The sequence below is a fragment of the Mercenaria mercenaria genome, chromosome 4 (assembly GCF_021730395.1).
Source record: "Mercenaria mercenaria strain notata chromosome 4, MADL_Memer_1, whole genome shotgun sequence".
Taxonomy (NCBI): domain Eukaryota; kingdom Metazoa; phylum Mollusca; class Bivalvia; order Venerida; family Veneridae; genus Mercenaria; species Mercenaria mercenaria.
This window is the reverse complement of record NC_069364.1, coordinates 80,125,295-80,140,390: the sequence shown is the minus strand read 5'-3', so window position 1 is coordinate 80,140,390 and position 15,096 is coordinate 80,125,295. Positions and strand designations below refer to the sequence as shown.

The following is a 15,096-nucleotide window of genomic DNA, read 5'->3' as shown; positions in this document are numbered from 1 at the left end:
TCTTAATGGGCATTTTAGATTTTCTCGAACCGCACCATCATGTGACACCCTAGAATGTATTAGAAACTATAGCTTAGCAGGTCTATGTGGAAGCTCATTCAACTAGCACACACTGTAAAAAATGAGGAAAAAAGGGAAGTTCTTGATTTATAGCCAATTACAGTGCATAATGCATTTTTAGCTCGTCTGATTTTTTAAAAAAATCTACAAGGTATTTGATCGTCTGTGTTGGTTAAAAATTTTGTTTAGGTCCACTTTTTCTCAAACACTGTAAGAGCTACAGAGCTCTTTGAAACTTTGCACACTTGTTGTACCCCCCGACAACAAAGTTGTAAGGTGGGGGTATACTGGTTTCAAGTTGTCTGTCTGTCCGTAGACGCAATCTTGTGTGCACCATCTCTCCTTATCCCCTTGACAGAATTTAATGAAACTTCACACAAGTGGTCAGTACCAACAGTAGTTGTGCATGGGTCATGTTAGGTTCTTTTAGAAAAAAAATTTGCAGAGTTATGGGAAGAATAGTCTAGCTATTCTACTCACCCTGGTGTCGGCGTCACACCTTGGTTAAGTTTTTGCATGCAAGTACATACAGCCATCAATTAAAGGCATATAGCTTATTTTTTCTTTTTCTAGGTCAATTACCAACCTCACTGGGTCAAGTCCCATAACTCTGACATGTATTTTGAGCAAATTATGCCCCCTTTTGGACTTAGAAAATTTTGGTTAAAGTTTTACATGCAAGTTACTATCTCCAAAACTAATGCAGATATTGATTTGAAACTTCACATGTGTCTTCGGGGTTATAAAACTAGTTGATAGCAGCAAGTCCCATAAGTCTGACTTTCGTTTTGGCCAAATTATGCCCCCTTTTGGACTTAGAAAATTCTGGTTAAAGTTTTGCATGCAAGTACATACAGCTATTTCTTAAAGGCATATAGATTTGAAACTTATTTTTTCTTTTTCTAGATCAATTACCAACCTCACTGGGTCAAGACCCATAACTCTGACATGTATTTTGAGCAAATTATGCCCCCTTTTAGACTTAGAAAATTTTGGTTAAAGTTTTACATGCAAGTTACTATCTCCAAAACTAATGCAGATATTGATTTGAAACTTCACATGTGCCTTCGGGGTTATAAAACTAGTTGATAGCAGCAAGTCCCATAACTGATATGCATTTTGGTCAAATTATTCCCCCCTTTGAACTTAAAACTCTTTTGATATTTAACCTTTTTGGGTAATATTTTCCTGCTTCTGTGACAATATTTCGAATAGTCGAGCTTGGCTGTCTTACGGACAGCTCTTGTTGTTACTATACTATATACATAGACACAATCTTGTGCGCACCATCTCTCCTCATCCCCTTGACACAATTTAATGAAACTTCTCACAAGTGATCAGTACCAACAGTAGTTGTGCATGGGGCATGTTAGGTTCTTTTAGAAAAAAAATTTGCAGAGTTATGGGACTTTGTTTTTTGTTACTATACTATATACATAGACACAATCTTGTGCGCACCATCTCTCCTCATCCTCTTGACACAATTTAATGAAACTTCACACAAGTGATCAGTAACAACAGTAGTTGTGCATGGGGCATGTTAGGTTCTTTCAGAAAAAAACATTAGCAGAGTTATGGGACTTTGTTTTTTTGTTACTATTCTATATACATAGACACAATCTTGTGCGCACCATCTCTCCTCATCCCCTTGACACAATTTAATGAAACTTCACACAAGTGATCAGAAACAACAGTAGTTGTGCATGGGGCATGTTAGGTTCTTTCAGCGACAAATGGGACTTTGTTTCTTGTTAACATACTATGTACATACAGTCTACATATGCAATCTTGTGCGTGCCTAATCTACCAAACCCTTGCACACAATTTAATGAAACTTCACACAAGTGATCAGTACCAACCCTAGTTGTGAATAGGGCATGTTACATTCTTTTAGATAAATATTCTGCATAGTTATGGGACTTTGTTTTTTGTTACTATACTGTATACATACAGTCTATATACATACAGTCCACATAATTATGCAATCTTGTGTGCGTCAAATTGCAATGTACTGTGTCAGTGCATGCAGGGGGTACATTCATCACCTTTAGTGATAGCTCTAGTTTACCATCGTTAGGGGACTATGTAGGCCAAGAACCGTAACTCTGAGATGCATTTTGTCAGAATTATGGCTCTTTTTGTACCTAGAAAATTTGAGTTTCTTGCTTAAATTTTTTGTTGAGGTCTCCCTTTTCTAAAAAACTATAACAGCTACAGCTTTGAAACTTTGCTCACTTGTTTATCATCATTAGGGGACTATGTAGGCCAAGACCCATAACTTTGATATGCACTTTGTCAGAATTATGACCCTTTTTGTACACTTGTTTATCATCATTAGGGGACATTGTAGGTCAAGAACCATAACTCTAACCTGCATTTTGTCAGAATTATGGCCCTGTTTGTACTCTTTTCTTACATATTGTCCAGCACTTGCAGACGAGCGATGGCACCCATAGGTGGTGCTCTTGTTAGTTTTACTTTGCCTTTGTAATATACATATGTAATAGGTCCTGATAGAAATATTTTACTGACAAAATTTTATATTATTTTAAGGTGTATGATGCATTTAGAAGGTAATTTACACAGATAGATTTGTAGCTGATGCTTTGTCACTATTTTTCAGAGAATTATTAAAACTGAAAGAAGCCAGTGAGATAGCCGGACAGCGTCGACACACATCCTCAGGTTGTTCCGATAGTTCACAATTGTTGTCTGAGGTTGATCCAGGTAGTTCATCAAGCATGTGTTTCAGAAATACTGGCTGAAAATTACATTTAATGCAGCAGTGTTTTACTTCTGTCTTATTCAAAGTGGGTGTGGTTACAAAACTTAAATAGAAAAAGTAAAAAATTATGCGAATTAAAGTAAATGTTGGAAAATGCTCTTCCTCTCACCAATCTATTCATTTTGAAATTCATATAAAGGCGTTGAAAATTCCCACTTTGATTTTGTAAAAAAGATATTCAGGTACTTTTTCATGAAATAGATCCCTGATTCATTTATACTGTTTCACTCACTCAGAAAGAGGTTTTATCAAGTTAAATCTTGCTACAACAGTCCCTATATGTCCATATTATGTGAAGTTGCAAAAACTTGTGACAGTTAGTTTAACAAGAAGCTGACTATCAAACTCAGTTATGTTACCTTGTCAAAGGTCAATATGAGTAGCATTGAAAAGAAAACTGGAATATGACCTCGAAAAGCATTTTTCAGGTGTTTTTAGCTCACCTGAGCAATGCTCATGGTGAGCTTTGTGATCATGCTGTGTCCATTGTCCATCCATCGTCAACAATTCTGTTTAAAAGACATCTCCTCCAAAATCTCTGAATGGATTTTGATGAAACTTGGCTTGGATGGTCCTCTACCAAAGTTGTTCAAACAGTTCTGCTTGGTTACACATAGGGGCCGCCAGAGATAAAAATAGAAATATCTTTTAACAACATCTTCTAAACCGATAGTCCGAATTGAAATAATTTCACACAAATGGTCCTTATGTGACCCTCTACCAAGGTTGTTCAAATTCTAACGATTCATCAAAAATCATGGCCACCAGGGGGTGTGGTCACTTTTCCCTATATGTATATAGTGGAAATTTAAAAAAAAAAAAATCTCTGTAACTGCTGGCCCGATTTTAAAATAATTTTACACAAATGGTCTTTGTGTGACCCTCTACCAAGATTGTTCAAATTATTTTGATTCGTCAAAAAACATGGCCGCCAGAGGGCGTGGTCACTTTTCCCTATATGTATATAGTGGAAACTTTAAAAATCTTGTGTGAAACTGCTGGCCTGATTTTAGAATAATTTTACACAAATGGTACTTATGTGACCCTCTACCAAAATTATTCAAATTATTTTGATTCGTCAAAAAACATGGCCGCAAGAGGGTGTGGTCACTTTTCCCTATATGTATATAGTAGAAACTTTAAAAATCTTGTTGTGTGAAACAGCTAGCCCGATTTTAGAATAGTTTTACACAAATCTTCCTTGCTTGACCCTCTACCAAGATTGTTCAAATTATACCGGTTTGTCAAAAAACATGGTCGCCAGAGGGCATGGTCACTTTTCACTACATATATATAGTGAAAACTTTAAAAATCTTCTTGTGTGAAACTGCTGTCCAGATTTTAGAACAATTTTACACAAATGGTTCTTGTGTGACCCTCTGCCAAGATTGTTCAAATTTTTCTGATTCGTAAAAAAACATGGCTGCCAGAGGGCGTGGTAACTTTTCATCAACAATTTCTCCTCCAAAACCACATAATGGATTTTGATGAAACTTTACACAAATGATCTCTGGGTAGCCCTTTTTCGAAATTGTTTAAATGGTTACAGTTCATTGCACATAAGGGTCTTTTTGGTTAAAAATAGGTTTTCAGCTATCAGACATAAAAATCCTTTTCTTTAGAGCTTAGATATTTGGCATGTGATACACAGGTTTGACTCTCTACCATACTTGTCCAAATTATTGCCCGAAGGTAAAAAAGTGGCCACGCACCTGTGTCTGACATGTTCATGATATAGGCTTTTACCTAAGAAACTTTGAAAATCAATAATAGCTAGAGCCTTGATATTTGATGTGTGATATCAGATTTGTACTTTCTACAGTATTTGTTCAAATTATTACCTTAGGTTCAAAAATGTGTGTGACATGTATATAATATAGGCTAACATAGAAGAAACCAAACTCTGTACTTCTACAAACACACTTGAAGTCTTGTACACAGGTAAGCGCTTTAGGGTCAGTGACCCTCTTGTTTTATAACCTGTTATATATGGGTCAGGCTAGCATAATCATGAAAATTGTGCATCCACATCTTAGTGTGAGAAACTTATCTTTCATAACTAAGCATATTAAGTAAACTGTCAAGCTCTAGCTCAGTATCAAGCATATAAATTATATTGGATTGAAACTTGCACAATGCTTGTGAGTCATGAAACCTGAAATATCCAAGTTAGACTGCTAACTATGACCCTTTTTTGACTTCAAAAAGTTTTGTTACAATTTTGCGTGCAGCTACCTGTGAAGCTGTTTCTCAGTAACAACTACATAGAAATTGGAGCAAAATGTCACACAAAATATCCCCCGCATTGATCATCTCTTGATTGATTTTAGTCCAAATTATGGCCCTTATTTGACATAATTTCGTGTAAGTTCTGGATGAAAGTTATTATTACTGTATTAAGATTTTAATTTATTATAAATTGTAATAAAGTAGCTTAGTTATGCCAGCCTTGCCAAGTTAAGGCTCTTATGGACTTAAGTTGTTGAATGGTGCGCCTCCTTATGGACAATTCAAGGTTACAGTGACTGTTTATTCAAAAACTGTTTCCTCTCAGTATTTTGAGATTACCTTGACATTTGATCCTCAGTATAGGTCAAGGTCACAGCATATAAAATCATACACCCATTTGTATCTGATAGGTAAGCATGGGAATGGGGAGGGGTGGTAATATGACCTAAAAGCTCTAGTCCCATTAATTGGACTAATAATGAAAGTTTTAATTATTAAATTTTACATCCACAAGGGATATTTTCAGAAAAGCTGGATCAGTTATATAACCTCCTTTGACTGACCCAAGTTTTTGCTGGTTTATGTAGGAAGAATGAAAGAATTATTAATATCATTGCTTACTTCAGCCAGTATTTCTGTATAGTATCTTTAAAATCTAGTAAACCAGTTCTGTCCTTCATTAACTTTGTTCTGATTCAGAAACAGTTCTAGAATTTTGAAATTTGGCAAACAGTATACTAAAATATGTGTATGAATGTTGTTAATGGTACAGAACTGGTTCATTACTGTTCTAATTTATGCATGATATAATTTCAGTTTTTACGGCCCCGAAGGTGGGCATATTAAAATCGCAGGTCCAGGTCACACTTACAAGTCAAAGATGTTTCTTGTCTGGTCCATAACTCTGCCATTTGTCAAGTGATTTGAAAATAATTTGACACAAATGTTAACCATATTGAGAAGGTGTGTCACGCTTATGACCTGGGTCTCTAGGGTCAATGTCATGAAATGATGTGTGATTTTTTTTTACGCAGACAACTGTAGCATTCTTGGGCACTCGTCGGGGGCATTTGTCACCAGTAGTGACAGCTCTTGTTTAATACATGAATCAGTTTGCAAGAAGCCTGCATGTTTAGCTAAATAGGGACTAGGGAGAGTCTGGATTGCAGGGTTTTGAGTTTAACCCCATAGGCTTTTTTCTCTGTGACTGTTTGATAAATTACATTGTGTCTGAAATCATTTGCTCTTCATCTTTGATTCATCTGGAAAAGTTGGCAGTTTAATATTTGTGGAGAACAGGGACAGAATGCAGGAACACTGGGTAGTTCAAATGCTTGCCATTACATAACTGAAATACTGTTGGAAACTGTGCTAAACCCAAAACAAACAAAACTAAGAGAAAATATGAACAAAAAGATATTTGACATAAGAACCAGTTTTGCATGCTGTGATACATTGACCGGCCTTTGTTTTAGATGTGCTTCAGAAATAATCTGTTCATCGGTATTTAGATTTTGTTTTGTATTTTTTAGGCTATCATTAAAAAAACATTTGTTTGTGGTAACATGACCTACCCGTGAAAATAACTGCGACTTGTCACTCCACATTTTTAGCTCGACTATTCATAGAATAGTGAGCTATTGCACTCGCCCATGCGTCGGCGTCCGCGTCCCGATTTTGGTTAAGGTTTTGTATGTAAGCTGGTATCTCAGTAACCACTTGTGGGAATGGATTGAAACTTCACACACTTATTCACTGTGACAAACTGACTTACATTGCACAGGTTCCATAACTCTATTTTGCTTTTTTACAAAATTATGCCCCTTTTTCGACTTAGAAATTTTTGGTTAAGGTTTTGTATGTAAGCTGGTAACTCAGTAACCACTTGTGGGAATGGATTGAAACTTCACACACTTATTCACTGTGATGAACTGATCTACATTGCACAGGTTCCATAACTCTATTTTGCTTTTTTACAAAATTATGCCCCTTTTTCGACTTAGAAATGTTTGGTTAAGGTTTTGTATGTAAGCTGGTATCTCAGTACTTACTAATGGGAATGGATTGAAACTTCACATACTTGTTCACTATCATGATCTGACAAGCACTAAGCAAGTCCCATAACTCTACTCTCTTTTTTTTCAAAATTATGCCCCTTTTTCGACTTAGCAGTTTTTGGTTAAATTTTTGTATGTAATCTGATATCTCAGTATCCACTAATTGGAATGGATTGAAACTTCACACACTTGTTCACTGTCATGATCTAACATGCACTGTGAAGGTCCCATAACTCTACTTGGCACTTTTACAAAATTATGCCCCTTTGACTTAGCAGTTTTTTGTTAAGTTTTTGTATGTAAGCTGGTATCTCAGTATCCACAAATTGGAAAGGATTGAAACTTCACACACTTGTTCACTGTCATGATATGACATGCAGTACAGAGGTTCAATACCTCTACTTTGCATTTTACAAAATTATGCTCCTTTTTCAACTTTTGTATTCATTCAATTGACAAGGCTGTTGAATAGTCGAGCGTTGCTGTCCTCCGACAGCTCTTGTTTTCTGGCCAGTCAGATGAAATATTTTTTCCCCTCTATATGGTTATATGGAAAAAAATCCCTACCCACACAAAAAAATTTGGGTTGGGTTACCGCAAACAATTTTTTAATTACAGTCTTATTACTTAAGAACTAAAGGAAATGATTTTCTGACAAGTGTAATTGTGGAAATTAAGTGCTTTGGATTGTAAAATTAAAAGGCACTTTTGGACATTAAGAGTAGTTAGTCAGTTTAATGCAAGTATAAACCTTGCTGTGTCCTTAGACATTTATTTGAAACAAAACGTAAATTTATTTCCGTATATGTTTGCTTATACAAGCATGAAATGGTAACTTGCCTGATACTGGAATTATTCTGGTACTTTTATGAATTTGAAGCACTGTTGACACTTCCTATGCACTTGCTCTAATGGTTAGAAATTGTCAGTTCCTTCATTCAGGTGGCCGGCCGAGATAACTTTTTGGTAAAGTACATTCCATGAAAATTGCTTAAAATTTCCTTACTACTGGAAAGATATTAGCCTTTAGCCTGCTAGTGGCAAGTGATTCTGCCAATGCGACCAGTGAGACCAAGATCAGCCTGCACATCTGTGCAGGCTGATCATGGTCTGCACTGTTTGCTGTTCAGTCAGTAAATTTTCAGTGAACACCCCTTTGAATAATAAGTGGCACTGCCCAAATTGAATGATGGATCAGCTCATTTTAGAAATTTAGCAAGCTAAAGGTTAATACAATAAAAAGCGGCAAAGACAGGGAAAATAAGTGCTTTCGTCTACCTCTTATTTCAATACATTTCTTGAATAGTTTGGGGTCAGATGTATAGGTAACGCACAAAACGCACAAACAAGAATTTGAGCAAAGTGTCTGAGGAAGATATTGAGTACTTTATACTTAGGAAAGCACTTGTTTCCTGTGTTTGACACTTAATAAGAATCTGTCAAGTGTTGAGAACATTATAAAGCATAATTGTTACCAGAATCAAGCAATTTTCCCATTTGTATTTTTTATGAAAAGTCACTTGGGTTTGCCACCTTGTTAATGTGATCTCTTCTAACAGTCACATTTTATTGCTGTTAGTTCTTTTGTTACATTCTTTAAAGTTAAAATACATTTATATCTAGAAAAGGAAGAAAATTTCTTATGTTTTACCGTACTGGAAACAATTACCAGAGAAATACTAATTAATTTGCAATTAAAGCTTCAAAACGTTAGTAAAAGGTGTAGGAAACTGTATATTTCAGTCATGTGGAGCATCATGTTCCGAAAGTTTTTTGCATGTTTATGTTTAATGAATGGATATGTTTTGAATAACACCTGATTGTTGACATGTTACATACTAACTGCTAAATGGTATGGAAGGGTTGTTGTTCTATAATAATTCTGAAATTTTAAAAGTCTCTTGAGGGAGATAGTAATTTTGTGTTGTTAATTTATGCATATGTCACAAAGTGGGTTACTAGTTTTCTATTTAGCTCCATAGGTAGAGATTGAGAGGTTGAGAATTTGATTACAAGGGGAATGGCTTTTCCCACTGAGTATTTGACAAAAGAAAATTAGTCTGAAGTCATTCTTCTGCTTCATGTGAAAAAGTTGTCCTGTACTTGAGTCAAAAAAGTACGTTCTGATACAGTATCCAGGGCTGGTGCTTAGGTTACTGCCATTACAAGTTACTTGTTTAATAATTATCATCCCCTCTGGCCAATCATTTTTAGCTCCACTATTCGGAGAATAGGGGGGTTATTCTACTCTCCCCGGCGTCGGCATGAGCTTTCTTGGTTAAAGTTTTTGGGCAACCTTTGTTTTTCTGTCATATCTTTGTTACAATTACTTTTATCTTACTGTAACTTCACATAAACATTGTCCAGCATACAAAGAAAGTATGTGCAGGGGCTGGGCCCATTATACTTAAGGTCAAAGTCACCAAGGTGTTATACTTAGGTTATTTTTAAGGTTAAAGTTTTTTGGCAATCTTTGTTAGCTCACCTGTCACGAAGTGACAAGGTGAGCTTTTGTGACTGCTTGATGTCCGTCGTCCATCGACAGTCGTCCATCGTGGGTCAACAATTTGTAAAAAAGTCTTCTTCTTGAAAACCACTGGGCAGAATTACACAAAACTTCACAGGAATGATCCTTGGGTGGCCCCCTTTCAAAATTGTTCAAAGAACTGAATTCCATGGAGAACTCTGGTTGCCATGGCAACCGAAAGCAAAAACTTTAATAATCTTCTTCTCAAAAACCAAAAGCCCAAGAACTTAGATATTTGGTGTGAAGCATTGCCTAATGGACCTCTACCAAATTTGTTCAAATCATGACCCCGGGGTCAAAATTGACCCCGCCCCAGGGGTCACTTGATTTTACATAGGGAAATCTTAAAAAATCTTCTTCTCAAAAAGCAGAAGCCGTAGAGCTTAGATATTTGACATGTAGCATTGCCTAGTGGACCTCTACTAAAGTTGTTCAAATCATGACCCCGGGGTCAAAATTGACCCCGCCCTAGGGGTCACTTTATTTTACATATGAAAATCTTCAAAAAAATTCTAAAAATAAACCAGAAGGCCAAGAGCTTAGATATTTCACGTGTAGCATTGCCTAGTGGACCTCTACAAAATTTGTTCAAATCATGACCCCCGGGATCAAAATTGACCCCGTTCCAGGGTTGACTTGATTTTACATAGGAAAATCTTAAAAAATCTTCTTCTCAAAAACCAGAAGCCCTAGAGCTTAGATATTTGACATGTAGCATTTCCTAGTGGACCTCTACTAAATTTGTTCAAATCATGACCTCGAGGTCAAAATTGACCCCGCCCTAGGGGTCACTTGATTTTACATAATTATGAAAATCTTGAAAAAAATTTCTAAAAATAAACCAGAAGGCCTAGATCTTAGATATTTGACATGTAGCATTGCCTAGTAGAATTCCACAAACTTTGAACAAATCATGACCCCCGGGGTAAAATTGGCCCCGCCCCAGGGGTTACTTGATTGTACATCGTAAAATCTTCCAAAAAATTTCTGAAAATCATAAGTTTGACATTTGAAACATGAAGCTCATATTACTCAGGTGAGCGATCCAGGGTCATCTTGACCCTCTTGTTTTTATGTCATATCTTGGTTACTATTGCTTATATCCTACAAGTTCACATAAACATTGTCCAGCATACAAACAAAGTGTGTGCAGGGGCTGGGCCTATTATGTCCAAGGTCAAGGTCACCAAGGTGTTATACTTAGGTTATTTTTAGCTCGACTATTCGAAGAATAGGGGAGCTATCCTACTCGCCCCGGCGTTAGCGTGAGCGTCACACAAATGTTAAAGTTTGCGTACCACCCCAAATATTTTATAAGTCCATTGAGATATTGCTTTCATATTTTGCATACTTGTTTACCATCATGACCCCAGTCTGTAAAAAGGAGGAGGCAACTCTATCAAGCATTTTGACTGAATTATGGCCCCTTTTCAACTTAGAATAAATGTTAAAGTTTGCGTACCACCTCAAATCTTTTCAAAGTCCATTTAGATATTGCTTTCATATTTTGCATACTTGTTTACCATCATGACCCCAGTCTGTAAAAAGGTGGAAGCAACTCTGTCAAGCATTTTGACTGAATTATGGCCCCTTTTCGTAGAGACCGTACCATAGCTCTTCGCATTCCTCGATTTTTTAAAAAAAAGTGGTTTTTACAAGAGCACCGGTTACGATTAAAAATGTAAACAACGGACTTATTTGAATGAATGAATGATCGCCGATCTTAGTCATAATACTGATTGACAGTGAATGCTGATGACTCCATGTGTTGCAGAAAGGTATTTAGTTTATAACTGTACTTTCCTATCAACTGATGTCGTCTCGAAACTGGTAAAGTAACTGCTTATATTTTGACAAAGCCCACTGTCTTTGCCATTCGCCAACTGCTATAAAGGCAAATATATAACATTCAGTGTAAATTATATTTCACTGGTACTACCAGTTAGTAAGTTCATACTCTAAAAAACATGCCAGAGAAATTCGGGCAGTTTTTACCGATTAAAACGTTTGCAGCATTAGATTATATTTTTTCTTTTCACGAAAATTGCCGTTAGGTAACAAACGAATACGCCGATAATCCGGAGTAAGCCGGTTATGTGTTATTGTCACAAAACTGTTCCAGTTCACGTAATGTAATCGGTGCACTTAAACTGCCTAGCTATAGCTACTGCTGTTATAGGGAAGTGGTAGAGTGTCTGCCTTAGGTGTGAGAGGTCCTGGGTTCAAGTCCCAGTTAGAGCTTAACAATTTTCATTTTGCTACAGCATCTTTTTGATGTTAAAAGACAGTTCCAGTTGTTCTATATTTTTAGCACACAGTATCATGGATCAGTATTTAGAAATCCAGATTACAGTTGAATGTTGAATCAAATGCACCCAAGTAGAAAATATTCGCTATATGATGTCCCTTTGATGTTTATGCTCTTCAGGTCCAAGAAGAGTTACATTTTCTTGATCACAAAATTTTCTTTTACATGAAAATATTAAATGCTCATAACTCGATGCTTCTGCTTAAACTATTGTTAATATATCTATTTTTGAGAAATATATGTACATTTGTCTTCATTTCAAAGCTTTTTAACTTCATACCTATGATTTGAAAAACTTAGGTACTATCTCTACTTTTCGACTTAGAATAAATGTTAAAGTTTGCGTACCACCCCAAATATTTTCAAAGTCCATTGAGATATTGCTTTCATATTTTGCATACTTGTTTACCAACATGACCCCAGTCTGTAAAAAGGAGGTGGCACCTCTATCAAGCATTTTGACTGAATTATGGCCCCTTTTTGACTTAGAATATGTTTATTGTAATGTTAAAGTTTTACTCATTGCTTATATCATACTATCAAGCACTGAGAATAGTCGAGCGCGCTGTCCACTGACAGCTCTTGTTGTTGAGCCTGCTTGCGGTGAGCTCGACTTAGTCGTCACTTGGCAGGACGATGTATGTGCATGCGTGCACCCTTCCGATTTTGTCCGGACCATAACTCTGACATGCATGGACCAATCTTGTTTATATTTGGCAAGAATGTTTACCGCAAGGAGAACGAGTGTGGTGTGCAAACCCCATGTTCCTATCTCAAAGGTAAAGGTCACAGTTGGAGGTCAAAGGTCAAATTGAAGTTTGTCCGAAGCATTTCTTCTTCGTGCATTATGGGATTTTGATGTAACTTGGCATGAGTGTTCACCATTATGAGACGGAGTGTCATGCGCAAGAACCAGGTCTAAGGTCGACATTCTGCCCATGGGCATACTTGTTAAGGTTAAAGTTTTTCGGCAACCTATGTTTTTCTGTCATATCTCTGTTACTATTGCTTATATCTTACTGTAAGTTCACATAAACATTTTCCAGTATACAAAGTATGTGCAGGGGCTGGGCCCATTATACCCAAGGTCAAGGTCACAAAGTTGTTGTACTTGGAATTATTTTCATGTTAAATTTCTTTGAAAGCTTCATATATAGATATATCTTTGGTTCTTTAAAAGATAATGACTTGAAATTAAAAATATTTCTTTATTATCATCATCTGCATGTGTGGTTACAATCCCCATAACTAATTGTATTTTTTACAGAATAATGCATCTTTCATACTTAGTTTTTTGGCAATCTTCGCTTTCTGGATATAACTTTAGTTACAATATAAGGTAAAGACTTGAAACTTAAAATGTATCTTTATCATCATCATCTGCATGTGTGGTAGCAATCCCCATAACTCTGATTTGTATTTTTGACCAAATTATGCCCCTTTCATACTTAAATTTTTTTTACAAACATCGTTTTCTGGACATAACTTTGGTACTATATAAGATAATGACTTGAAACTCAAAATATATCTTTACCATCATCATCTGCATGTGTGGTAATAATCCCAATAACTCTAATATACTGATTTTTTTTGCCATATTGGGAAAAGGTCCGGTCCGGTTTAATTGGGAAAAATGACGATGTTTTTAACCCAAATTGGGAATTTTAGCGTGGTTTTTACTCAAATTGGGAATTTTTACAATAAGTCAATAACATCATTTAGAACACTTCTTCCTTTAATTCCATGTAAATATCATCCAATAAACATAATGAATGGTTGAATGATTTATAGTGAAATGTCCCTTTTTTCATATTCTTGAAAATATCAACTGTTGGCTGTCTGAGTCCCTGTAAGAGGGGTCTGACCCTCTGTAAGGAGTAACATAAGTTTTGAAACTCGATAGTCATTGACTCTTCAGTCTAAATTTTCAAGGGTCAAAATCAGATTTTCAAGAGTCAAGATCAACATTTCAGGGGTCAACCTATACTGAATGCTTCAAAATAAGAGCTGCTTTTGCAACAGTGTTCCTATTTTTCTTACATGCAGACTTTGTATTGGCTTTTTATTTAGATTGTACTAGAAAAATCTTGTAAGAAATGATGGAAATGTCCGAAAATTACGGTCGCAAAAACGGGTGACATATATGTAAAACGAAATTTAACATTTTAAATTCTTGATAAAATACCTGTTTCAAGTTTTTTTTTCACCATACCTATTCAGTACTTATAATTTCTACTTATTTACAGCATATAATTTGTTTTGGACCAAACAAAGCCTCGGCAATGATAATAAAATTGCTATAGACCGTAACGGTTGACCGGCTTACGTAATCGTATCGAGGACACAAAATAATGATTTTGATTATCCAATTTGTAGTTATTTTAAGTTGGCAAGACATATTACAATACAACATTAGCTGTATACCGCTAATTAAAAAGTGGTACAAACACGATACTGTAAGGCTGCATTGTTTATCAATTAACTTTTACACATTTATCAATAGACACCGTTGATAATGACACGGCATTGTGCTAAATACAAACCGCGAGATGATCATGTGTCAGTCGGCGCGTGGCGTGATTGACATCTATCAGTAGCTAATTAACATACGACGCTCCACCTCCTGCTATACTTCCGCTCGTGCCGGCAAACGGTATTGAAATTCTCTGGGATTTTGATTGACAAGGGGCAGGACTTTCGAACTTAGACGCATCAAAACAATTTCCACGCGTCTAACCGACACACAAGGCATATAATGAGCGGGTCAAATAAGAGTTTTTCTCAGTTCTTCGTGGGTCAAAACCCGGGACCTCGGGTCTACTGAATGCCCTGGTAAATCGGGCCGTCTTTTTTACGGAAATACCAGCGGGCGGGGTTTATTCTTTTACGTCAGAATGAAGGTTTTTCGTTCTCGGCCTCAAGCGTTTTGTAAATTTATACAATACAATCAGTATGTCTGGGTCATTTTGGGAATTTTTGGATGAGAATTGGGAAAAAAGATACCTTTTTTCAGTTGGGAAAAGAGAAGGAAAAAATTGCTGTAATATGTGTTCTTGACAGAATTATGCCCCTTGGTGTATCTTCCTTTAAAAGTAGAGGTCTCTTATTGATACATGTATTCATTTTACTG

At 36.2% G+C, this 15,096-nt stretch overlaps 1 protein-coding gene across 2 annotated transcripts in view; it reads left to right on the top strand.

The window, feature by feature from the left end:
- The window catches only part of LOC123553019 (RING finger protein 17-like), a 108,742-nt gene that overhangs the window by 17,823 nt on the left and 75,823 nt on the right, over positions 1-15,096 (top strand). Inside the window, exon 4 of one of the 2 annotated variants that reach the window (XM_053541765.1) lies at positions 2,684-2,787. In XM_053541765.1, the coding sequence (XP_053397740.1) occupies positions 2,684-2,787 (104 nt within the window). The remainder of the gene's footprint in view (positions 1-2,683; positions 2,788-15,096) is intronic. The other variant, XM_053541766.1, reaches the window with a different exon arrangement.